General features: G+C 48.2%; 1 protein-coding gene across 2 annotated transcripts in view; it reads left to right on the top strand.

Annotated features, from left to right (window-relative positions):
* The window catches only part of LOC139277349 (plexin-A1-like), a 633,908-nt gene that overhangs the window by 589,740 nt on the left and 18,697 nt on the right, over positions 1 to 25,471 (top strand). For both annotated transcript variants that reach the window (XM_070895706.1, XM_070895705.1), the window contains exons 24-31: positions 4,277 to 4,423; positions 5,307 to 5,466; positions 7,017 to 7,120; positions 8,169 to 8,265; positions 10,546 to 10,736; positions 12,198 to 12,367; positions 13,137 to 13,349; positions 16,255 to 16,405. In XM_070895706.1, coding sequence (XP_070751807.1) covers positions 4,277 to 4,423; positions 5,307 to 5,466; positions 7,017 to 7,120; positions 8,169 to 8,265; positions 10,546 to 10,736; positions 12,198 to 12,367; positions 13,137 to 13,349; positions 16,255 to 16,405 — 1,233 coding nt within the window. The remainder of the gene's footprint in view (positions 1 to 4,276; positions 4,424 to 5,306; positions 5,467 to 7,016; positions 7,121 to 8,168; positions 8,266 to 10,545; positions 10,737 to 12,197; positions 12,368 to 13,136; positions 13,350 to 16,254; positions 16,406 to 25,471) is intronic.

Genomic DNA, 25,471 nt, shown 5'->3' on the forward strand with positions numbered 1-25,471 from the left:
ACCTTGTTCTTTTAGCTGGCCTGCCCCTGTCCGCCGGGGAATATTACATTGTGATTGGTGGTCCAGGCCCACGTGATCCCATGATGTGTATGTTCCTGGGATACGTGGGCGGCTACGCATCTAGGTCTCGGAGCGCACGTGTTTGCTCCTCTGGGACCACCAGATACTTTTGTAAAAAACAGTTTTGTCGGAGGCGTCCGCCCGTGGGAAGCCTCCGACCGCAATTTTTGGCCCAGTGAGAAGAAAGATTTGCAAATTTCCTTTGAGATGTAGTGACTGCTGCTCTGTAGACAAAAGTGGCAGCCATTTTGCACACTGCTTAATCCCACAAGCAATGACGGGGCGAGTGACCAGTTTCAGGTGGAGTTGGCTGAGGGATAAACATTGGCCAGGACACCGGGAAAACTCCTTGCTCTTCTTTGAATAGTGCCATGGGATATTCAATATCCAACTGACCAACAGGGAGCGATGGTGCTGTTTTATATGTACTGTTTTCTATTGCGCTGTGCACTTTCTTTTAAAAAAATTTATAATTTCATTCCCGGGATGTGGGTGATGTGGCGAGGCTGACAGTGATTTCCCACCCCCTAGTTGCCCTGAGCAAGCACTGATAGTGGGTTTGATGCAACAGAGTGGCTCGCTTCAGTGTGTGGTTAAGAGTAAACCACGCTGGGTGTGGGACTGGAGTCTTTAAGATTGCACGTCACACACATTTACCCAAAGGATCTTGACCGTCACAAGGCATTTTATTAAGGGAGCGATAGTTCAAATAGTCAAACACAACAAACAGTCAGGGTATACATACACCGTGACAAGTAGCTGGTACTAGTCCCGATCGGACAGCTGGTGGTATGAACAGCTCTTCTCTGCACTGTCTGCCCTGAAAAACTCTGTAGATATTTCTCTTCTCTTTTTAAGGGGTGGGGCTAGTGTAAAATAATGGACAGGGCTATCTAACACATAATATGTCGAGTTCTTTGTCTCAACTCTCAGATGAAACCCTCCTCGCCACGTGTCTTTCCTGTTTATACTTTCTGAAGGCTCATCTCTCCTGTCCTTATCCTCCCAAGGCTGGAGATAGACATGCCATTCTTGGCCTTCAAATGGTTGTTCTCAGTTATTTATGTTCACGCTGTTCAAGTAACTTTAATCCTTCAATTCTAACACCAATCTGAAGAGACTTTTTTGTCTCAAGTTATTTCTTCCGATCCATGATTTCTTGCGTCACCAATAGGGCTATATCGGGTGAGGCTGACAGCTTTCCTTCCCTAAACATAAGAACCATAAGAATTAGGAGCAGGAGTAGACTGTCCGGCCCCCTGAGCCTGCTCCGCCATTTAATAAGATCATGGCTGATCATCTATCTCAACTCCACTTGCCTGCACTATCCCCATATACCCCTTGATTCCCTTAATATCCAAAAATTTATCGATCTCAGTCTTGAATATACTCAAAGACTGAGCCTCCCCAGCCCTCTGGGGTAGAGAATTCCAAAGATTCACCACCCTCTGAGTGAAGAAGTTTCTCCTCATCTCAATCCTAAATGGCCGACCCCTTATTCTGACCCCTGCTTCTAAACTCCCCAGTCAGAGGAAACATCCTCCCTGCATCTACCCTGTCAAGCCCTGTAAGAATTTTGTATGTTTTAATGAGATCACCCCTCATTCTTCTAAACTCAAGGGACACTTAAGGGAAGTCCTGCCAACTGGGTAGAGGTGGCCCAAGCTAGTTTCACTTAGTGAACAAATAAATGAGACGTCAGTCTGGGTTAGACAGAGGCCACTGACCTTAAACACTTTCCCTGAATCCCTCCTCCTCCGTCCCTGCTTACATTCCTCTTTGACCGTGCGTCCCTCCCCTCCCAGTCCCCCCCGCCCCCAAATTCCCGTTTCCCCCTTTCTTCTCTCGCTCCGGCATCACTGCCCCCTCCGCGCGACGAGTGTTGCCGAGAATGAACGTTGCGTTCCTGTCGCAAAGAGATTGTGCGCTGATTGTCAACTGATGGCATTCTACGGAACTCGGGCAGAGAGGATAATGAATGTTCCTCGCCTCGGTTTGTCATGCCTCAGATGTGCGGTTGAAAGAAACTGCGACATCAAAAGATTTATCTTTTCCCCCTGCGCCCTCCCCCACCTCTCTCCTCGCCATCCAACCAACTTTAATGAAGTCAAATTCACAGATTAAAGATAATTTTTGAGACATGCGTGGTGTTGGAGGTCCTGGCTGTGATGTATGTGTGCTGGAGCTCGTTAGCAGCTGTCTATTTGATTATCGGAGATGATAAGGAGATGTTAACAGCATATGGTGAGAGAGGGATGGTTAGTGAATTCAATTTGAGGAAGCACGGGAGAGGCGATGTGAGGCATGCAGGATAAGAAGGAACAAACGAGCATCTATAACACGGATTAACAACATGAAGCCAGCTTCTCTTTCCAGGCCACCTTACACCAACTGTTCTATTTCCACCTCCTCTTTGGTGTTTGACACTTGTCGAAGTTTTTCAAGGTTTTGTTTCAGAAATGTTATTCTCTGAAGGATATTTGCTGTTTGCTCGACTATGCCAATAATTGTGGAGAATATATTCTTGCTCATGGTACCGCTTGCTGTCTCAAGCCTCTCGTCCTGCTTCTCCTACTGTGCTGTCTTCATGCTCCGCCTCTCACTGCCGCCAGCTCCTCATCACTCTCCCCCTTTCTGTGTGTGTCTCTGCTTTACCTTCATCTTTCTCATTCTGTTTGTCTCGCTGCCAAACACATTTTCATTTTCTCCTTCCCTCTTTCCCTCTCTCTCTGCTACCCCGTGTTGCTTTGCACCCCCTCCCCTGTGTTGCCCCCGGCCTGTATTTCACCCCCCCCCACCCTCGGTTTGTGTCATCAGTAAAAGTGAATTTGAAGCTGACAGATCATGGTAAAAACGCAATTGGTTTGTGGAAGGACATCTGCTGTCCTTACAGTCTGGGCCTATATGTGACTCCAGTCCCATACCAATGTGGTTGACTCTTAACTGCCCTCTGAAGTGGGCACTCAGTTTAAATGGAAGGCCCACTCTCACCTTCTCAGGGTAAGAACATAAGAATTAGGAGCAGGAGTAGACCATATGGCCCCTTCGAGCCTGCTCCACCATTCAATAAGATCATAGCTAACCTTGGAGCTCAACTCCACTTTCCCTGCCCGGTCTCAATATCCATAACTAGGGGATGAATGCTGGCCTTGCCGAGAATGAAGTTTTAAAATAAAGGCTACTTGACAGCAAGGTGCCGTGAACCTGCGATCTGTGATTCAACAGCAAAACACTCTGGGTGCTGGAAATCTGAAATAAAAACAGAAAATGCTGGAAACACTCAGCGGGTCCGGCAGCGTCTGTGGAGAGAGAAACGGAGTTAACCTTTCAGGTCGATGACACTTCGTCAAAACTGGAAAATGTTTCGAGATGTAACGGGTTTTAAGCCAGTGCAGAGGCAGCGAAAGGGGGGTGGGGAGGAAAGAACAAAAGGGAAGGTCTGTGATTGGGTGGAAGGCAGGAGAGATTAAATGACAAAAGGGATGACGGTACCAGGCAAAAGGAATTCATGATTCAGTATGGGTCGATGACCTTTTGTCACAACTCTCTCTGTTTCTCTCTCCACACACACACACTGCCTGACTTGCTGAGTATTTCCAGCATTTTTGGTTTTTTTCATTTCACATCTCCAGCATTTTGTATCTATGATTGAACGTTGTCCTCAGCTTACTCGGGATTCCAGCACTTCCAGTGGGGAAAGGGGAAGTTAATTGGAGAGTGAGCAGAGAAGCTCTTTTGCCCCCGTCCTCCCCTCCTCTCACCCGTGGATGTTTCTTGTGGCCAGTCGGAGTGCCAGCTGGACTGAGGTGGGTCGGCATTGCACTGGCTGGCTGGCTGATGGAAACTGGAACCTGTCTGGGCTTTGTCTCTCTGTGGATAAAGTGTGCTGGGCCATTGGGCTGAAGTTGTGACAGCCGAAGTGCACCAGGATCCATTAGGAGCCGAGTTATCGAGAGACGGAAAGAATGCAGGAGCAGAGAGGGCAACTTCAAAAAGCAGAATTGCCGCCGTTCCGACAACGAGTCTTGCTGTTGGGTGAAAACAGTTCGGCACTTGTCAACAGGCGCTGAGAGGTTGTTTCCCCTGGGCTAGAGAGGCTAGAACTAGGGGGCACAGTCTCAGGGTAAGGGGTCGGCCATTTAAGACACAGATGAGGGGGTGGTGTGCTGACAGGTGGAGAGAGGCCGGGCTCACTGTTTCCTTTCTCGCCGTGTAGGAATGTGCTGGGGAGCCCCTCTTCATGCTGTACTGCGCCATCAAGCAGCAGATGGAGAAAGGACCCATCGACGCCATCACGGGGGAGGCGCGCTACTCCCTAAGCGAGGACAAGCTGATTCGCCAACAGATCGACTACAAGACGGTGGTAAGTGCCTCGGCATTCCCTGTTGCGGACACCGGGGGAGCTGCCTCAGTCCGTGTCCGAACACCCTGAGCATGTTCACCCGTCCAGTGCCAAGGCTCCACGTTGTCAACGGGAAAATTCTTGAACATTCTGAACTTGCCGTTTAATTTACCTCGCTCGTCATGCATGCAGACCTGCTGACGGCCTTTCCCAAGTTGATTCTAGCGCCGTGACAACTGCCGAGCTCAGATGCTTGGGAAATATTTTGTTCAGATTCCATGTTCCAAGGCCCCGAAACAGTGTAAAATCAGTGAAAGTATGGTACGGTTAACCCTTTGGCCATTGAAACATTTCTTTTGGGTTAGAAATTGCGTGGTGTCCGTGTTCGGGGTGATAACTCTTTGCGGGAGCGCAAAATTATCGTCGGGTGCCACCCAATCCCAGCGGACACGAAATTCCGATTAAATGTCCAGGAGGGAAGTGGAGCACTAAATCAAGCGCTAAACGGAGCGAGCGGGGCGATATAGCTCCTCTGACAGTGCAGCACTCCTTCAGTACTGCACTGGGACTGTCAGCCTAGATTTTCTTTTTCTGCTCAAGTGCCTGGAGTGGGACTTGAACCCATAACCTTCTGACTCCGAGGCGAGAGTGCTGACCACTGAGCCATATCCCAAGGCGCTTCAGAGAAGCGGAATCAGATGTAAATTTATACCGAGCCAAAGAATGAGACATTAGGACAGGGGACCAAAAGCTTGGCCAAAGAGATAGGTTTTAATGAACGTCTTCAAGGAATAGAGGGAGTTGGAGAGGTTTAGGGATGGAATTACAGAGCTGAGGGCACGAGTGCCCAATATCCCCGTGGTGGCTGCAACAGCTCACTGATCACGTTCGCTTTCTCCCACAGACCCTAAACTGCGTCAACCCGGAGAACGAGAACGCTCCCGAGATCCCGGTTAAAGTGCTGAACTGCGACACTGTCATGCAAGTGAAGGACAAGTTGCTGGACGCCTGTTACAAGGGCGTGCCCTACTCTCAGAGACCCAAGGCAGCGGACATGGACCTCGGTAGGAGCCTGCTTTTGATAACTGGTGTGGGGGAAGGGGAAAACATTTAAAAAAAAAAAATAATAATAATAATATCACAAAGCAAAATTTATGGCACGGATTTTGCATCCCGCGCCGTTCCCCGTTAGTTAGGCCTGTTCCTGCAGGGTTAGGTTTTAACAATGGTTGCCCACAAAGTTGCTGAAAGTGCGAACTGATAACGAGGGCGTTTGAGGAGCGACGGGACCACTAATGAAATTAAGGAATTGACAAAGGACTGGGAAGGTGCGTGAATTCAATGTCAAATCAGGTCCAGAAAGAGAAATAGAGAGGGGGAAGGAAAGATTGGATTAAGAAAAGAAAGACTTGAATTTATATAGCGCCTTTTACAACCAACGGACGTCTCAAAGCGCTTTACAGCCAATGAAGTACTGTTGTAACGTGGGAAACGTGGCAGCCAATTTGTGCACAGCAAGCTCCCACAAACAACAATGTGATATTGACCAGATAATCGGTGTTTTTGTTATGTTGATTGAGAGATAAATATTATTGGCCAGGACACAGGATAACTCCCCTGCTCTTCTTCAAAATAGTTCCACGGCATCTTTTACATCCGAGAGAGCAGACAGGGCTTCGGTTTAACATCTCATCCAAAAGACGGCACCTCCGACAGTGCAGCGCTCCCTCAGCCAGTGTCAGCCTAGATTTTTTTTTTTGTGCTCAAGTCCCTCGAGCGGGACTTGAACCCACAACCTTCTGACTCCAAGGCGAGAGTGCTACCCATTGGGCCACAGCTGACACGGTCTCAGGTACAGAAAGAGAAATAGAGAGAGAGAGGGAAAGATTGGATTAAGAGAAAAAAAAAAAGTGACATTTTAAAAATCTCCAACGATAATTCACTAGGTGAAGGAATGAGACATGACAATGAGTGGCTCAGCCACAACGGGCCGCATAGCTTCCTTCTGTGCTGTATCATTGTCTGATTCTATGATCATTGTTCACTGCCCGGACCGGAGAGGTTGATTGGCAGTCATTAGCATGTCCTCCCTGCCTGCTCAGGAGAGCAAGTTAAAGTTACAGATGTTGCGATCATGGGGCCTTTCAGGCAGGTAAGAGCCTGGGCGATTTTAACTGCCCACCCGCCAGGTTTCCGCTGAGCAAGTCGGGTTAAAATCACCCAGTGTGTCTGGATGTGCGAAGGGGAAAATCAGCCGCGATTCCTGTCCTTTATTATGGTTAAACAGTAACCCCTGCTGGAAAAGCTCAGGTGCGGGTGTCTCGTGAGGAGGGGACCAGGCTGGGATGTGGTTCCTCGTGCAGTCGAATAGCAGGCCTGCCTGTGCACTCGCTGTTAAAAATGACCACTTGGACAAGTTACTAAAGGGGCTGTGGGCGGGAACCACATTCTGCCAAGAGTCGCCACTTTGGCGGAAGGTTGAAAATGGGGAGCACGCAGGAAGAGGGAGTGGAGGGGGGGATGTTTGGTGTGGCATTTGTGAAGCCTTGAACCAGGCGTTGGATAAAGTGCGATCATGTTTTCTCTGCTCTTTCCTCCCCCCCCCGCCCCCCAGAATGGCGGCAGGGAAGAATAGCGCGAATAATTCTCCAGGATGAAGACGTGACGACAAAGATAGATAACGACTGGAAACGCCTGAACACGCTGGCACACTACCAGGTACGGACCAGAGGGCAGTGCGCTGGCCAAGCTCACCTCAGCGCTCGGTTCCCACCCCTATCCTCACCCAACCAGAAGGAAAGGCTTGGCACAAGGTAGCACCCTTCGTTGTCACTGGAAAACTCTTCAAAGATACGTCCCAAGGGACAGATTTGAGTTCGTGAGACTACTTCCATTACAACAACAACTTGTATTTATATAGCGCCTTTAATGTCCCAAGGCGCTTCACAAGAGTATTGAGAGATTTAAAAATTTGACACCGAGCCACAAGTAGAAATTAGCGCAGCTGACCAACAGCTTGGTCAAAGAGGTAGGTTTTAAGGAACGTCTTGAAGGAGGAAAGAGAGTTAGAGAGGTGAAGTGGTTTAGGGAGGAAGTTCCAGAGCTTGGGGCCTAGGCAACAGAAGGCACGGCCGCCAATGGTGGAGCGACTATAATCGGAATGCTCAAGAGGGCAGAATTAGAGAAGCACAGACATCTTGGGGGTGGGGGGGGAGGGAGGAGATTAGAGATAGGGAGGGGCGAGGCCATGGAGGGATTTGAAAATCAGGATGAGAATTTTGAAATTGAGGCATTGCTTAACCAGAAGCAGAGCAGAGAAGGCTGAAAGGAGATGTAGCAGAGGTTTTTAAGTAACGCTGATTGGTTTTGGTAGAGTGAGTAGGTGGTTGGGGAGTCAGTGACCAGGGGATCACCGATTTTGAAGTTGTTATTCAGAGACTGAGGAGAGCTATCGGGAGATACTTCTTTACACAGAGAGCTGTTATTGCCTTCCCTTGCCTTGGGGAATGGTTGAGGCTGTCACCAGTGCACCTTTTAAGAGAACATTGGTTAAATATTCGAAGCAGGTGAAGATATAGGACCATGGGGAGAGAGCAGAGCAGTAGGGTTAGTTTTGGCTCACTCTGGTCAAGAGCCAGTCGCAACACGATGGGCTGAATAGCTGCTTTCTGTGCTGTAACCTATGATAAGGTGTTGCACAACAATGTCTGTCCCCCGCCCCAATCGTTCAATCTCAGTATTTGTTTTGTTGACTTTCTTGTCTTAGGTTACAGATGGATCTTTGATAGCACTTGTACCGAAACAGACCTCAGCTTACAATATCTCCAACTCCTCGACCTTCACCAAATCTCTCAGCCGCTACGGTGAGTCAGGCGCAGATTGCTGTCGCCGTTTGATAGACGCCAACTCAACGCTTTAAGGCTGCGTTGTCCCTTCACCAGCATGGCCGGGAACAAGATCTTGAAAGGTTCCTTCAACATGAGTCATGTTGAAGTCTGTAAAAGTCGTCAAGTGCTGATTCATTTCTGTTTTTTTTTACATTCATTCACAGGATGTGGGCGTCGCCTACAAAGCCTGCATTTATTGCCCATCCCTAGTTGCCCATGAGTGGCTTGCTAGGCCATTTCAGAGGGTAGTTAAAAGAAAGAAAGACTTGGATTTATATTGCGCCTTTCATGACCATCAGATGTCTCAAAGCGCTTTACAGTCAGTGAAGTACTTTTGGAGCGTAGTCACTGTTGCAATGTGGGAAAAGAGTTCAGAGTCACATATAGACCAGAGTGGCAGATTTCCTTCCGTAAAGGACATCGATGTTCTGACAATCCAGTCGTTTCATGGCCACCATTATTGATACTAGCTTTTTAGTCCAGATTTATTTAATGAACTGAATTTAAATTCCACAGCTGCCGTGGCAGGATTTGAACTCGCGTCTCCAGATTGTTAGTCCAGTAACATAACCACCATGCTACCGTTTCTGTTCTAGTTTCACCACTTCTGCCCCATACCAATCAGGTTATGTTCGAGATATTGCAGCCCACTGTCCATGACCGGATTGAAGTGCACACCTTGGTTAGTCATTTAATCAGTGTGTGTCTCATGCCTTTGAACAACTTCTCGGAGATGGAATGCAGTTGAAATGCAGAGTTAACCAGAGGTGTTGAAGCATTCACAGGGTCATTGATTTTTATCAAAGACTGTAGTCTAAATATCCATCGATCTCTTCAACCCTGCCACACTGCATTTGTACCTAATGCCCATCTCCAACACCCCAGAGCTACAAAGACACAGGAAGCAGCACATTTGCTGAGGGCGAGAGATAAAAGAAAGACTTGCATTTATATAGCGCCCTTCACAACCTCAGGACGTCCCAAAGCAGATGAGAGCCAATTAAGTACTTTTGAAGTAATGTAGAGAACATGACAGCAAGCTCCCACAAACAGCAATGTGATAATGACCACATCATTTGTTTTAGTGATGTTGATTGAGGGATAAATATTGGCCAAGACACTGGGTATAACTCTCCTGCTCTTCTGCGAAATTATGTCATGGGATCTTTTATGTCCACCTGAGAGAGCAGACGTGGCTTCGGTTTAACATCTCATCCAAAAAATGGCACCTCCGACAGTGCAGCACTCCCTCAGGGCTGCACTGGGAGTGTCAACCTAGATTTTTGTACTCAAGTCTCTGGAGTGGGATTTGAACCCACAACCTTCTGACTCAGAGGTGAGAGTGCTACTACCAACTGAGCCACCACCCAAGGCGCTTCATAAGTATGTAATCAGACATAAATTGATACCGAGCCATGTAAGGAGACTTTAGGTAGGACAGGGGATCAAAAGCTTGGTCAAAAAGAGAGGTTTTAATGAATGTCTTAAAGGAATAGAGGAAGGTGGAAAGGTTTAAGGATGGAATTACAGAGCTGAGGGCCCAGATGGCTGAAGGGACAGCGAAGGAAATGGAATATACATAAGAGTCTAGAATTGGAGAAACACAGAGCTCTTGGAGGATTATAGGGAGGGGTTCTGGTTTCAGAGCTTGGGAGGGGGTCTGGTTTCAGAGCTAGCGAGGTGGTCCGGTTATAGAGATTGGTTTATAGATAGGAAAGGGGTCTGGATTTCGAGCAAGGGAGGGGTCTGGTTCTAGAACTAGGGAGGGGGTCTTGGTTCAGAGATTGGTTATAGATAGGGAGGGGGGAGGAGGTTACAGAGATAGGGAGGGGCCTGGTTACAGAGATTGGTTACAGAGATCGGGAAGAGTTGGGTTACAGTGATTGGTTATTGATAGGGAAGGGGGGCTATTTACAGAGATTGATTGCAGTGATAGGAAAGGGTCTGGTTACAGAGATAGGGAGGGGGTCTGGTTACAGAGATAGGGAGGGGGTCTGGTTACAGAGATAGGGAGGGGATCTGGTTACAGAGATTGGTTACAGAGATAGGGAGGGGTCTGGGATCGCCAGAGTCAATTTTGTTGAGACACTGGACAGGAAGTTGAGGTTTGAATTATGTAGCGAGTCTGCCGCTCTGCCTCTCATCTGTCTCCCATTCTTGGCCCAGTTATTGATTTGAAGGTGGGTATTTCTTAGAGCTGTTACCCGCATTTTAGTCACTTTTTCTTCTCTTCCCTTCCCCTCCCGCTCTTTGTAGAGAGTATGCTGCGGACCGCCAGCAGCCCAGACAGCCTACGATCTCGGACGCCCATGATCACTCCAGACCTGGAGAGCGGTACTAAGCTCTGGCACCTGGTCAAGAACCACGACCACATGGACCAGAGGGAAGGGGACCGAGGCAGCAAGATGGTGTCCGAGATCTACCTGACCCGCCTCCTCGCCACCAAGGTAAGTCGTTTCTGCATTCGTGGCAATCAGCAGGCTTCTTTGGCTCAGAGGCGGCGTGGTGTGCATCGAACACATGCTGACGACAATGTTGGCTGGGCTCGTCACCGGCGCACTGGGTGGAAAAGTGCTGACGCTGAGAGGAAAACGTTGCATATCATAAGAACATAAGCAGGAGTAGGCCATTCAATGAGATCGTGACTGATCTTCTACCTCAACTCCACTTTCCCGCCTGATCCCCATATCCCTTGATTCCCTTAATATCCAAAAATCAATTGATCTCTGTCTTGAATACACTCAAAGACTGAGCCTCCACAGCCCTCTGGGATAGAGAATTCCAAAGATTCACCACCCTCCAAGTGAAGAAGTTTCTCCTCATCTCAGTCCTAAATGGCTGACCCCTTATTGTGAGACTGTGACCCGTGGTTCTAGACTCCTCAGCCAAGGGAAACATCCTCCCTGCATTTGCCCTGTCGTGGAGCTGTCCCTCTTTAATCTGGATGCGCCTGCTGCCTGCGAGAAAAGAGCTACTGACAATTGAATTCAGGCAATGATGAGTTCTGCTATTAACTCGAATTTCCAGGCGTTTGATTTGACTGTGTGTGTGAGACAAGTGTCAAGTCCTTCAGTAATCACATACTTATCTCAGCAGCTTCATGGATTTCAAACTCTGTGTCGGAGAAGCTTCATTAGTGTGAGCATTGTGGCCTACTCTGAGCTCTACACGTTTTCACATTTGCCAGTGTTTGGTTGATGAATTGTGCTGTTCCCTTACTCAAGCAATTGACTTGTTAGGCCCCAGCTGGGGTATTGTGTCCCATTCTGGGCACCGCACTTTAGGAAGGTTGTCATGGCCTTGAAGACGGTGCAGAGGGGATTTTCGAGAATGGTACCAGGGGTGAGGGCCTTCAGTTATGTGGAGAGACTAGAGAAGCTGGGGAGTTTCCTCTGGCTGGGTGTCTAGAAGCAGTGGTCATAGTCTCAGAATAAGAGGTCAGCCATTTAGGACTGAGATGAAGAGAAACTTCTTCACTCAGAGGGTGATGACTCTGTGGGATTCTCTACCCCAGAGGGCTGGGGAAGTCAGTCTTTGAGTATATTCAAGGCTGACATCGATAGATTTTTGGATTCTAGGGGAATCAAGGGATTATAGAGATCGGACAGGAAAATGGAGTTGAGGTCGAAGGTCAGCCATGAGCAGGTTCGAGGGGCCGAATGGCCTACTTCTGCTCCGAATTCTTATGTTGTAACAAAATGGGAGGAAGGTCCACCATCAGATGATTCTCCTGTTCATGATGGTAAAGGGGGAGGTTAGGAGAGTCTTCCCCACCGCCCCCCCAAATATACGATCAGGATTCAAGTCTTGAACTCTGGGTTTACCAAATGTTAGGAGTGATTGAAGGGAAAGTATGTAATTGGCACAGATGTGGAACATCACTGACTTGAATGGCTTTGCTCTTGCAGGGAACGCTGCAGAAGTTTGTGGACGACCTGTTTGAGACGATATTCAGTACGGCACACAGGGGCAGTGCCCTTCCTCTTGCAATCAAATACATGTTTGACTTCCTGGATGAACAGGCGGACAAGCACCTGATCACTGACCACGACGTCCGACACACCTGGAAGAGTAACTGGTGAGCATGGGGATGGTGGTGATCAATCTTAACGGGGTGAGGTGCACAATGTCTCTGGGAGCTGATCTGGGATGGTCCAGTGTGAAGTTTTGAATGTCCTGGTCATATCATCAAACGGAGATTTGGGCGGCTGTTACTTTTGGTTTAAGGTTGACCTCCCCCATTGACTAGGGGAGAAACTGAAAGAGATCCAAAGGGTGTCACTCAGTTCTCACAAGCTATTGATTCGGCTGGGCATAAACGTTCTTAATTTGTAACCCCTCGTCTTCAAAAGAGACTCAACCAGTTTTGGGCCCAGGTGAGACATTGATGGTGTTCTGTCATTGGTAAATGGCGACATGGTTGGAACTGGCATTAACGACCCAGGAGATCCTTTGTAATGTTCCACAAGACGCATAGAATTATAGAAAGTTATGGCGCAGAAGGAAGCCATTTTGGCCCGTGCCAGCCGAAAAAGAGCTACCCAGCCCAATCCCACTTTCCAGCTCTTGGTCTGTAGCCTTGCAGGTTGCAGCACTTCAAGTGCACTTCCAAGTACTTTTTAAATGTGATGAGGGATTTTGTCTCTAGAAGTCTTTCCATGCAATTCTATAATGGCTCATGTGACAGTCAGTCAACTTGAACTGGTGTCAGGGGCATGATCTCTGATTCTGCTTCTGTGAAGCACTTTGGGACGTCTTATAATATATATTGATAGGTTGGTGATCTTTCTTCAACATTGATAATTCTTTCTAACTAATGCTCTTTATTTATTTTTTTGTCTCTCTAGTCTACCTCTACGATTTTGGGTGAATGTTATCAAAAATCCGCAGTTTGTCTTTGACATTCACAAGAACAGTATTACTGACGCCTGCCTCTCGGTGGTAGCGCAGACTTTCATGGACTCCTGTTCCACCTCCGAGCACAAACTGGGCAAGGACTCGCCCTCAAACAAACTACTGTACGCGAAAGACATTCCAAACTACAAAAACTGGGTGGAGAGGTACGCGAGATGTGTTTTGTCTTCAGTGGGTGCTGCTTGGTGGTGTTTGGTATGGAGGGCGAGCTGTGTTGAGTTTGAATGTTGGGGCCCCCACACCTTTCTAAAATGTAAATTGCGTGTTAAAAATGGTAGTCCACCTCTGTCTCCAATTAGGAACAGGAGGAGGCCATTCAGACCTTTGAGCCAGTTCCGCCATCCAATTAGATCATGGCTGATCTGTACCTTAATTCCCATTGACCCGCCTTGGTTCCATATCCTTGAATACGCTTACCCAACCAATACCTGTCCATAAATAAAAACAGAACATGCTGGAAATCTCAGCAGGTCAGGCAGCATCTGTGGAGAGAAAGAGAGTTAACGTTTCGGGTCTGTGACTCTTCGTCAGAACTGGTAAAGTTCGAAATGGAACAGATATCTGTCCATCTCAGTTTTGAATTTTTCAGTTGACCTCCAGCCTCAACATATTTTGGGGGGGGAGAGTTCAAGATTTTCATCACCCTTTGTGTGAAGTGTTTCCTGATTTCATTCCTGAACAGCCTGGCTCTAATTTTAAGGTTAAACCCCCTTGTTCTGGACTCCCCCCTGCCCCCCCCCCCCCCCACCCCCACCAGAGGAAATAGTTTCTCTCCATCTACCCCTATCACTGCCTTTAATCATCTTAGACACCACAATTAGATCAACCGTTAATCTTCTTATATGCGAGGGAATAGAAGTCTAGTCCAGGCAATCTGTCCTCATAATTGAACTCTCTTAGCCCTGGTATCGTTTTGATGACAAGCGATGAAAGATTCTGAAGGTCTTTCAACCAATATTCATGAGTCGAGCCAAGTATCAGAGGCTGAATCGTGATCCCACTCTCTCTGGTATTGGACTTGGCCAAAGGTGGCAATCCAGGTTTAAATTATTGAAATTGGGTTACATCTTGCTGTAATAGTACTTCCACTTATATCCAGTGCACCTTTAACGGAATGCTGTGCAGTGAATTATTGTTGAAGGTTTTTTGACTCTTAAGTGGGTAAATATTGGTAGCCATTATGTCCAACAAGGTGCAATGAGATGAATGGCTGGCTGCTCTGTTTTTTGGTGGAGTTGGCTGAGTGAGGAACTGCCGACCAGGACACCCAAGCGAGCTCTCTGCTCCTCTTTGAATAGTGCTATGGGATCTTATAACATCCACCTGAACAGGCAGATTTAGTTTAATGCGGCATCTGAAAGGCTACACTGGAACACCAGCACAGTTTACCTGCTCAGGTTCTGCAACCTTTGGAGTTTTGTGAGGATGTAGCGAGCAGGGTAGATAAGGAGGAACCAGTGGATGTAGTACATTTGGATTTTCAAAAGGCATTCGATAAGGTGCCACGTTAAAGGTTGTTGCAGAAGATGGGGTTGGGGGTAATATATTAGCATGGATAGAGGATTGGTTAAAGAACAGAAAACAGTCATTGTCAGGTTGGAAGAGAGTTTACCAGTGAGTTGCTGTGAGGAGGACATTAAAAAGCCTGCAAAGGGAAATAGGCAGGTTAAGTGAGTGGGCAAGAACATGGCAAATGGAGTATAATGTGGGAAATGTGAGGCTATTCACTTTAGTGGGAAGGATAGAAAAAGAGAATATTTTAAAAATGGTGCGAAGCTATTAAATGTTGGTGTTGAGAGGGAATTGGGTCTCCTTGTGCAAGTTAACATGCAGGTGTACAGCAAGCAATAAGGAAGGCAAATGGCATGCTGGCCTTTATTGCAAGGGGGTTGGAGTACAAGAGTAAAGACGTCTTGCTACAATTGTACAGGACTTTGGTGAGACCACACCTGGAGTATTGTGTAGCGTTTTGGTCTCCATACTTAAGAAAGGATGTACTTGCCATAGAGGGGATGCAACAAAGGTTCACTAGTTTGATTCCTGGATGAGAGGATTGCCCTATGAGGAGAGATTGATTAGATTGGGCCTATACTCTTGAGTTTGGAAAAATTAGAGGTTATTTCCCCTGGTTGCAGAGTCTAGAACCAGGGGTCACAGTCTCAGGATATGGGGTTTGCCATTTAAGACTGAAATGAGGAGAAATGTCTTCACTCAGAGGATTATGAATCTTTGGAATTCTCTGCCCCAGAGGGCTGTGGATGCTGAGTCTCTGAATATATTCAAGGCTGAGATGGATAGATTTTTGGACTCTAGGGGAATCAAGGGATATGGAGATCGGGCGGGAAAGTGGAGTTGAGGTAAAAGATCAGCCATGATCTTGAATGGCGGAGCAGGCTTGAAGGATCATATGGCCTACTCCTGCTCCTATCATTTATGTTAACTTTCTGTCTTGGAGGCGAGAGTGCGACCAACTGAGCCAAGCTGACACACCAGTGAAGGCCAGGGTGTTTCCTGACAGAGTAGGAGGTCCATTCTGGGTATTGAGATTAGCGTCTATCCCATTGCGCCTCCTAATCTCCTGAAGGTGACAGTGAAACCCCCTTTTCTTTAAAGAAATATGAAAGGAGATAAAAGTCAAAGCAGAATTTCTCATTGCTCTACACGCCAAGGTATTGAACAAGGTTCATCCAGAAAGTACTGACGCCATCGTCCCTTTAACACATCCTTACAGCTCCAAGTAGTCCAGAATGCTTGCAGTCACTGTGTTCCATGTGCCACTGCCAATGGGCAAGTAGAGGCCTTCCAGCCACCCCACAGGATGCAGTTGAACTCAACATTGTGGAGGACTAAGGATCATCCACTCTGGCCAATAAATGCCCAATTTATTCTCACTCCCCTCGGCCCACTTCTACTCTCTTTATATGTTTGAGAAGCTGAAGGTGGAACTTTGGAGATCCGGTCACCGAACGTTTATTGAAATCCGTGGGGTCTCCGAATATTTACATTGGTTGTGAAGTATTGTTTGTTTATTTCTCGACGTGTCTGGGGCAGGTACTACGCAGATATCTCGAAGATGCCTGTGATCAGCGACCAGGACATGAGCGCCTATCTGGCTGAGCAGTCGCGACTACACTTGAGTCAGTTTCACAGCAATAGTGCACTGCACGAGATCTACACCTACATCAACAAGTACAGGGACGAGGTAAGGGTCATATCGAGTTCCGCTATCTGACGACCATCTTTTGCCCTCGTGTCTTTTTTGCTTATTTTTCACCCCTTTTTCCCTTGCTGGGGTCGGTCTCTGCGGACGTTGGCTGCCCAGCACCACCTCGCTCAAGTGGCCATTGCTCATACAGGAACAGCGGTGTAGTCGTAATGTTACTGGACTAGTCATCCAGAGGCCTGGATTGATATATCCAGAGACAAGGGTTCAAATCCCACCACAGCGGCTGGGAAATTTCAATTGTTAAAATAAATCTGGAATTAAAAAAACAAGCTACTGGTGACCATGTACCTACCAAATTGTCATAAAAACCCATCTGGTTCATTAATGTCCTTTAGGGAATGAAATCTCCCGTCCTTACCTGGTCTGGCCTATATGTGACTTCAGTCCCATACCAATGTTGACTCTTAACTCCCCTCTGAAATGGCAGCTCACCACCACCAGTCCCAATCCAGAGTCGAGAGTGTGAAAATCTAGGCTGACACTCCCAGTGCAATGTTGAGGGAGTGCTGCACTGTCGGAGGTACTGTTTTTTGGATGAGACGTTAAACCGTCTGCTCTCTCAGGTGGACGTAAAAGATCCCATGGCACTATTTCGAAGAAGAGCGGGGGAGTTATCCCGGTGTCCTGGGCCAATATTTATCTCTCAATTAACATCACTAAAAAAACAGGCTTATCTGGTCATCACATTGCTGTTTGTGGGAGCTTGCTGTGCACAAATTGGCTGACGCGTTTCCTACATTACAACAGCGACTGTATTGCAAACTACACTTCAAAAGTACTTCATTGGCTGTGAAGCGCTTTGGGACATGGTGAGGTTGTGAAAGGTGCTATATAAATGGAAGTCTTTCTATTTTCTATGAAGCACTGAGAGAGAAAACAAAGCATGTTCTAGCTCTACATGACAACATCTTCATCCCCCGCACCCCCCCCCCCCCCCCAAAAACAAAAATGTAAACTCCCTTCAGAAAATGTGGTCTGGTCCCGCCCTTTTCTTGTACTTGGTGCGTGACAAGAAAATATGAAAGATCTTTCAGTCGCGGTGTCATCCCGAAGGCTCTTCTACTGACCTGATAGAAGCAAGGTGCTTTGAGCAGGAGGTGAGCTTGCATGTGAATGAGATGAGGTCAAAATGGGTGACTTGCTGACTATACACTAGAGACCAGATAAGATAGAGAGCGCAGAAGTTCTCTGAATGATGTGCCGCGACTGTTTCCACTGATAACGGAAGGAGATTGTGTCCTTCTTCCATCTGAGAACGCACCAGCAATAAGAACAATTTGCCTTTATATAGCACCTCTAATAACACAAATTGTCTTTATATAACTCCTTTAACGTAGTAAAACATCCCAAGGCGCTTCACAGGAGCGATAGAAAACATAATTTGACACTGAGCCACAAAAGGAGAAATTAGGGCAACACTTGGTCACAGAGGTAGGTTTTAAGGAGCTTCTTAAAGGAGGAAAGGCAGGTAGAGAGGTTTAGGCAGGGAGTTCCAGAGCTTGGGGCCTAGGCAACAGAAGACACGGCCAACAATGGTTGAGTGATTAAAATCAGGAATGCTCCAGAGGCCGAGGGGGGGTGGGGGGGGTTGTGGGGCTGGAGCATGTTACAAGAATAGGGAGGGGCGAGGCCATCAAGGGATTTGAAAACGGATGAGAATTTTAAAATCAAGGCGTTGCTTAACCAGGAGCCAATGTAGGTCAGCGAGTACAGGGGTGATGAGTGAGCAGGATTTGGTGCGAGTTAGGACACAAGCAGCCGAGTTTTTGAAAATGTGTCCTAATGTGTCTTTCTTTGGCTCGGTGCCAGTTTTTATCTGATTCCGCCCCTGTGAAGCACTTTGGGACGTTCTACTACATCCGTTGCTGAACCCCTCATCCATGCCTTTGTTACCTCTAGACTTGACTATTCCAACGCACTCCTGGCTGGCCTCCCACATTCTACCCTACGTAAACTAGAGTTGATCCAAAATTCGGCTGCCCGTGTTCTAACTCCCAAGTCTCGCTCACCCATCACCCCTGTGCTCGCTGATCTACATTAGCTCCCGGATAAGCAACGCCTCCATTTCAAAATTCTCATCCTTGTTTTCAAATCCCTCCATGGCCTCGTCCCTCCCTTTCTCTATAATCTCCTCCAGCCCTCCCCGCCCCCCCCCCCCCCCCCCCCCCCAAGGAATCTTCACTCCTCTAATTCAGCCCTCTTGAGCATCCCTGATTATAATCGCTCAACCATTGGTGGCTGTGCCTTCTGCTGCCTGGGCTCCAAGCTCTGGAACTCCCTCCCTAAACCTCTCCGCCTCTCTACCTCTCTTTCCTCCTTCAAGATGCTCTTTAAAACCTACCTCTTGTCACCTGTGCTAATTTCTACTTGTGCAATTCGGTGTCAAATTTTTTATCTCACAACACCTTGGGACGTTTCACTAAGTTAAAGGCCCTATATAAATACACATTGTTGAAAGTAGGAAGAGAGGGAAATTAGAAATGAGAGATGACAGTGGGAGTCACTATTCAGATGAGCAAGCCTTTTCTTTTGACCTTTGGTCACCAAGTGGAAAACTTTGTTAGTCAACGAAAGCTTTGCAGAAGCTTCATACGGGAGCAGTGAGTGCATCGCAGAGATTCATTACCAAACTCAGGTGGCAGTGACTGATGACTCAGTCCCACTCCTCTACGGCTCATCACCTTCCTTATTACACTCTAATGATGGAGTATGTCTTTGTAAGCATGTGCCTACCTCAGGAGGGAGAGCTGGGAGTCGTCTCCTGATTGGGTCTCCAGTGTGCCAATACTTTGAGGTGGAGCTGATTCCAAGTCGGCAGTGAAACTGCCAGTCTGTGTATAAATGTTCTTACAAGATCACTCTTTTTGCAGCTCAGCTTAATCATTTACGTATGCAGATTTTTACAACAGAGTGTTTAAATACAATTTGGCAAAACTCTTTGGGGCCGAAATTGTCCGCTTCTTTAAGGTCCGTTGCTGCCTCAAAGAGGCGGTAGGGCCTTTCTGGCAGGAGGATGGTTCGATCCACCGGAAATTTCTCCCGGGCTGGGGAATATGGAAACTGGAATGGGGCACTGCTGACCCCTTACCCTGTTGCCGCGGGAGCGGAGCCGCCGCCGCTCAGTGCTCCCGACAGCTTTTCCCGGCGGAAAGCTGCCAGTAGCCCTTAAAGGGGAGGAGGCACTGCCGTGGCCGCTATTTTACTTTAAATGACGGCCGACTCTGAAATCGGCCCGGCACTGGCGGTCCTGGGTTTGGCCGTGCCGCTTACAGACAGCCGGGAACCCCCTCTTGGGTACCGGATTGCTGGCACGGCCAAAGCCCTCTCTGGTAGCCCAGTGGGCGCCATTAAAGTGGTTGCAGGGCCTGCCTCTTTAACTGAAGGAGAGGGTCGTTGCTACGTGTCAGCGCGGAGCTGATGACACCAACCCGCTTCTGACTCATGGCCCCTCAGCCACCACAAGCACGATTTAAAAAGTTACAGACCAAAATCCCGCTATTTTCCGTCCCGGGCGGAGAGTAATTTCTAGCTCTTTAACTTATCTTTTGCGGAGATCAAAGAGCAATCAGGGTGGGTTCAGTCGATATGAGGATTTAATCTGCGAAAAATTGTAAAAATGTACTCAAAATCTCAGCAGGTCAAGCAGCGTCTGTGGAGAGAGAAAGCAAAGTTAACGTTTCGGGTCGATGACTCTTTGTCGGAACTGGAGAGTGTTCAGAAAGAACAGATTTTTAATAATCACTGAAAGGAGGAGGGGACGAAAGATTCCAGCAAACGCAGTGTTTTGCTTTTGTAAAAATGTTCTCTTTTTGAATTGTTTTAGCTTTTTATTTCTGTTAAGTTTTCTCCCCTCCTCTCTGGGTGGACGTGATTCTCAATGTCAGCTGATGCTCGGTGGGTAACACTCTCGCCTCGGAGTCAAAAGGTTGTGGGTTCAAGTCCCACTCCAGAGTCTTGAGCACAAAAATCTAGGCTGACACTCCCAGTGCAGTGCTGAGGGAGCACTTCATTGTAAAAGTACTTAAAAATTTTTTTTTTTTAATTGTTCTTGGGATGCGGGCATCGCTGGCAAGGCCAGCGTTTATTGCCCATCCCCAATTGCCTGGAGAAGATGGTGGTGAGCTGCTTTCTTGAACTGCTGCAGTCCATGTGGTGAAAGTGCTGTTAGGGAAGGAGTTCCAGGATTTTGACAATGAAGGAACGGCGATATATTTCCAAGTCAAGATGATGTGTGACTTGGAAGGGATCTTGGAGGTGGTGGTGTTCCCAGGCGCCTGCTGCCCTGGTCCTTCTGGGTGGTTGAGGTCGTGGGTTTGGGAGCTGCTGCCTTGGTGAGTTGCTGCACTGCATCTTGTAGATGGTGCACACTGCAGCCACTGTGTGCCGGTGGTGGAGGGAGTGAATGTTTCAGGTGGTGGATGGGATGCCAAGCAAATGGGCTGCTTTGTCCTGGATTGGCTGCAAAGCGCTTAGGGACTTCCTGAGGCCGTGAAAGGTGCTATACGAGCGCGAGTCTTCCTTTCTCTTCCTTGGGATCGTGCTGTCCCACCTCTGCAGTGATGGAGCAGGGCCCAGTCTTGCCTGGTGCACATGGCCCAAATCCTGCTGCAACGGGGCGGCATGCCACTTGCTCTGTTCGGCACACTTTTCCCCTCGCCTTTCGGCACAGTACACGTCCACCAATGGTTGAACGATTATAATCAGGGATGCTCAAGGGGCAGAATTAGAGGAGTGCCAATATCTCGGGGGGGCGGGGGGCTGGAGGAGATTACAGAGACAGGGAGGACAGCATCTTCCCTTCCATGAAGGACATTAGTGAACCAGATGGGTTTTTACAACAATCTGATAGTTTCATGGTCACCATTACTGATGCAGGCTTTTTATTCCAGATTTATTTAACTATTTAATTAACTGGATTTAAATTCCCCAGCTGGTGTGGTGGAATTTGAACTTACATCTGCAGATCAATCCTCATAGCCCTGCATCCAATTTTACGCCAGAAGATAAAGTGGTCTCTGACTCGAGACACGTGTGACTGCTCAGGTACAGTATTCTCAATTAATAGCAATGGGAGCTCTGTATCTACGAGTTCTTATTGCTACTCATTGAGGAAAAAACCCCCAAACACCATCAAATGCAAAAATAAAGAACACACCTCACATAATTAAAATTAATTGAAATTAAAGTTAATAAATATCTTGGAGAAAATTTTTTTTAACGAATTTTTAAAAAGATTTTTAAATTAACAGTGGGCAAGGTTTTAATAATGTTTTTAAAATGTTTTATTATATTTTTGTTTGTTTTTAAACTCTTACGCGTGTAAAAGTAGTTATGTGCCTGCTTTTATCAGGCACAAGAGTTTTGAGAATATTTGCTGGGCAGGATATGGGTAAATACCACAATCTTGCCCGTGCAAATGTCCTCGCACATGATATGCGTTGGATCTGTTAAGCTCCAGCTTGACGGATCGGAAAAGTTATTTTTCGGCACGTGCGCATTGCGCGCTGAAAACCGGCTTTTGCAATGCCTTCCCGGGTCCGTACACACTCCATACGGACCCGGGGAGGTGGGAATTTCCAGGCCATGATATGAGTAATCTGAGACTTGACGGGTGGTGAGTGTAGCGAACGCAGGGGGGGAACAGGTGACTTTGGGCCTATGGTTCCCAAGTTCTCCACTACTGGGGGTTTTCCTTGTCTCATGTCTGGGCCTGGTGTAGACTCATTGAGGGAGATTGATTGCTGTGATTAGTCAACAACACCATTATCGTTGTAGGCGACTGCCAGAATGATAGAAGGCGAACTAGCAATTCCTATGTTCCAGTGTACCCTTTCACCTCTCCTTCTTAGTGATGATTTTGAATTGATGACCTCTCTCTCCACTGCATCCCTAACCAGAGAAAATAGTCTTTCTTTATTCGCGCTCTCAAAACCCTTAAAAAAAAAAATCTCTTCCTGTTCTTTCTCTACGACATCACAAACACACAGACTACAAGATGGCTCTACTTTACATGTCACCTGATGCCTTTATTGTAGTTACAGCAATGGCTGCATTACCACAGTTGTCCACTAGGAGGGGCTCTATATTACATTCTGCATGACACAAAAGCTGGAAACGGATCCCATTGTATCCCTCCTGTCAGCCAATCGAGGCCCACTTTTATAAAGGTCAGCATTTATTGCTCGGCCATTTCAGAGGGGCAGTTAAAGAGTCACCCACATTGCTGTGGGATATAGGCCAGACCAGGTAAGGACGTCAGATTTCCTTCCCGAAAGGGCATTAGTGAACCAGACGGGTTTTTACGACAATCCAGTAGTTTCATGGTCACCATTACTGATGCGAGTTTTTTAATTCTAGATTTAAATTCCCCTAACTGCCATGGTGGGATTTGAACTTATGTCTCTGGATCATTAATCCAGGCCTCTGGATTACTAGCCCAGTAACATAACCACTATGTCACCATTTCTATTTTTCCCACACCGTTTTTTTACTCTCAGCCCCTGTTCACAAATCCAAGGAACCCTCATGCCTTTTTTAACAGCTTTGAATGTCGGGAATACCTCGGAAATCTGGCGGACAACCCTGCCCCCACCCCCCCCCATCTTCCGTTTGCGTGCGATTTTAACAATCGGGATAGAATAACCGAATATTGCAGCACAGGAGGCCATTCGGCTCATCGAGCCTGCACCCCGGCTGTTTCAAAGAGCAAACCAGTTAGTCCCGCTCCCCCACCCCCTGCTTTTTCCCCGTATCCAACGTTCCCATTTAAACTGTGTGGCCACACAGCGGGCTTGAGGTCCCGCTCAGGCTGCTTGCACAGGAGAAACAGTGCATGCGCGAAGATATGAATGGGCCGCGTACGCAAAAACAATTACAGGGAGCAGTGCCCATAATCCCTGTAATTTCTTTTCTCCTGCAAGTATTTATCCAATTCCCTTTTGAAGGCTACGATTGAATCTGTATCCACCGCCCAATCAGGCAGTGCGTTCCAAATCCTAACCACTCGTTGCGTAAAAGGATTCCCCTCCTCTCGCCTCTGGTTCCGTTGCCAATCTGTGCCCTCTGGTTATCGACCCTTTAGCCACTGAAAGCAGTTTCCTTTATTGACTCTAAACCCCTCATGATGTTGAACACCTCTATCCAATCTCCTCTTGGCCTTCTCTGCTCTAAAAGAAAGATTTGGATTTATATAGCGCCTTTCACGACCACCGGACGTCACAAAGCACTTTACAGCCAATGAAGTACTTTTGAAGTGTAGTCACTGTTGTAATGTGGGGAACGTTGCAGACAATTTGCGCACAGCATGCTCCCACAAACAGCAATGTGATAATGACCAGATAATCTGTTTTTTTTGTGATATTGTTTGAGGGATAAATATTGGCCAGGACACCGGGGCTAACTCCCATGCTCTTCTTCGAAATAGTGCCATGGAATCTTATGCATCCACCTGAGAGAGCAGACGGAACTTCGGTTTAACGTCTCATCCAAAAGACAGCACCTCCAACAGTGCTGCACTGAAGTGTCAGCCTAGATTTTGTGCTCGGGTCTCAGAAATGGGATTTGAACCACAACCTACTAATTCAGGCGAAAGCTTGTATCATGTGTGACACCTACAGTTGAATATTCAAAAATGGGTCTGACCTACATCGGTCTCTCGCTCTCGGTCTGTCTTTCTCTCTCTCTCTCTCGCGCTCGGTCTCTCTCTCTCTCTCTCTCTCTCGCGCTCGGTCTCTCTCTCTCTCTCTCTCTCTCTCGCGCTCGGTCTCTCTCTCTCTCTCTCTCTCTCGCGATCGGTCTCTCTCTCTCTCTCCCTCTCTCTCTCTCTCTCTCTCTCTCGCTCTCCCTCTCTCTCTCTCTCTCTCGCTCTCGGTCTCGGTCTCTCTCTCTCTCTCTCTCTCTCTCTCTCGCGCTCGGTCTCTCTCTCGCGCTCTCTCTCTCTCTCGCGCTCTCTCTCTCTCTCGCGCTCGGTCTCTCTCTCGCGCTCGGTCTCTCTCTCGCGCTCGGTCTCTCGCGCTCGGTCTCTCTCTCTCTCCTTGCGCTCGGTCTCTCTCTCGCTCGGTGTCTCTCTCTCTCTCCTTGCGCTCGGTCTCTCTCTCTCTCCTTGCGCTCGGTCTCTCTCTCGCTCGGTGTCTCTCTCTCTCTCGCTCGGTGTCTCTCTCGCTCGGTGTCTCTCTCTCTCTCGCTCGGTGTCTCTCTCTCTCTCGCGTTCGGTCTCTCTCGCGCGTTCGGTCTCTCTCTCGCGCTCGGTCTCTCTCTCTCTCGCGCTCGGTCTCTCTCTCGCGCGCGCTCGGTCTCGGTCTCGGTCTCGGTCTCGGTCTCTGTCTCTGTCTCTCTCTCACGCTCGGTCTCGGTCTCTGTCTCTGTCTCTCTCTCACGCTCGGTCTCGGTCTCTGTCTCTGTCTCTCTCTCACGCTCGGTCTCTGTCTCTCTCTCTCTCGCGCTCGGTGTCTCTCTCTCTCTCTCGCGCTCGGTGTCTCTCTCTCTCTCTCGCGCTCGGTGTCTCTCTTTCTCTCTCGCGCTCGGTGTCTCTCTTTCTCTCTCGCGCTCGGTGTCTCTCTTTCTCTCTCGCGCTCGGTGTCTCTCTCTCTCGCGCTCGGTCTCTCTCTCTCGCGCTCGGTCTCTCTCTCTCGCGCTCGGTCTCTCTCTCTCTCGCGCTCGGTGTCTCTCTCTCTCGCGCTCGGTGTCTCTCTCTCTCGCGCTCGGTGTCTCTCTCTCTCGCGCTCGGTCTCTCTCTCTCTCGCGCTCGGTCTCTCTCTGTGCGCTCGGTCTCTCTCTGTGCGCTCGGTCTCTCTCACTCTCGCGCTCGGTCTCTCTCGCGCTCGGTGTGTCTCTCTCTCTCGCGCTCGAGATCTCTATCTCTCTCGCGCGCTCGGTCTATCTCTCTCTCACGCTCGGTCTCTCTCTCTCTCGCGCTCGGTGTCTCTCTCTTGTGCTCGGTCTCTCTCGCGCTCGGTGTCTCTCTCTTTTGTGCTCGGTCTCTCTCGCGCTCGGTCTCTCTCTCTCTCTCGCGCTCGGTCTCTCTCTCTCTCTCGCGCTCGGTCT

This window comes from Pristiophorus japonicus, chromosome 12, assembly GCF_044704955.1.
Source record: "Pristiophorus japonicus isolate sPriJap1 chromosome 12, sPriJap1.hap1, whole genome shotgun sequence".
Classification (NCBI taxonomy): Eukaryota; Metazoa; Chordata; class Chondrichthyes; family Pristiophoridae; genus Pristiophorus; species Pristiophorus japonicus.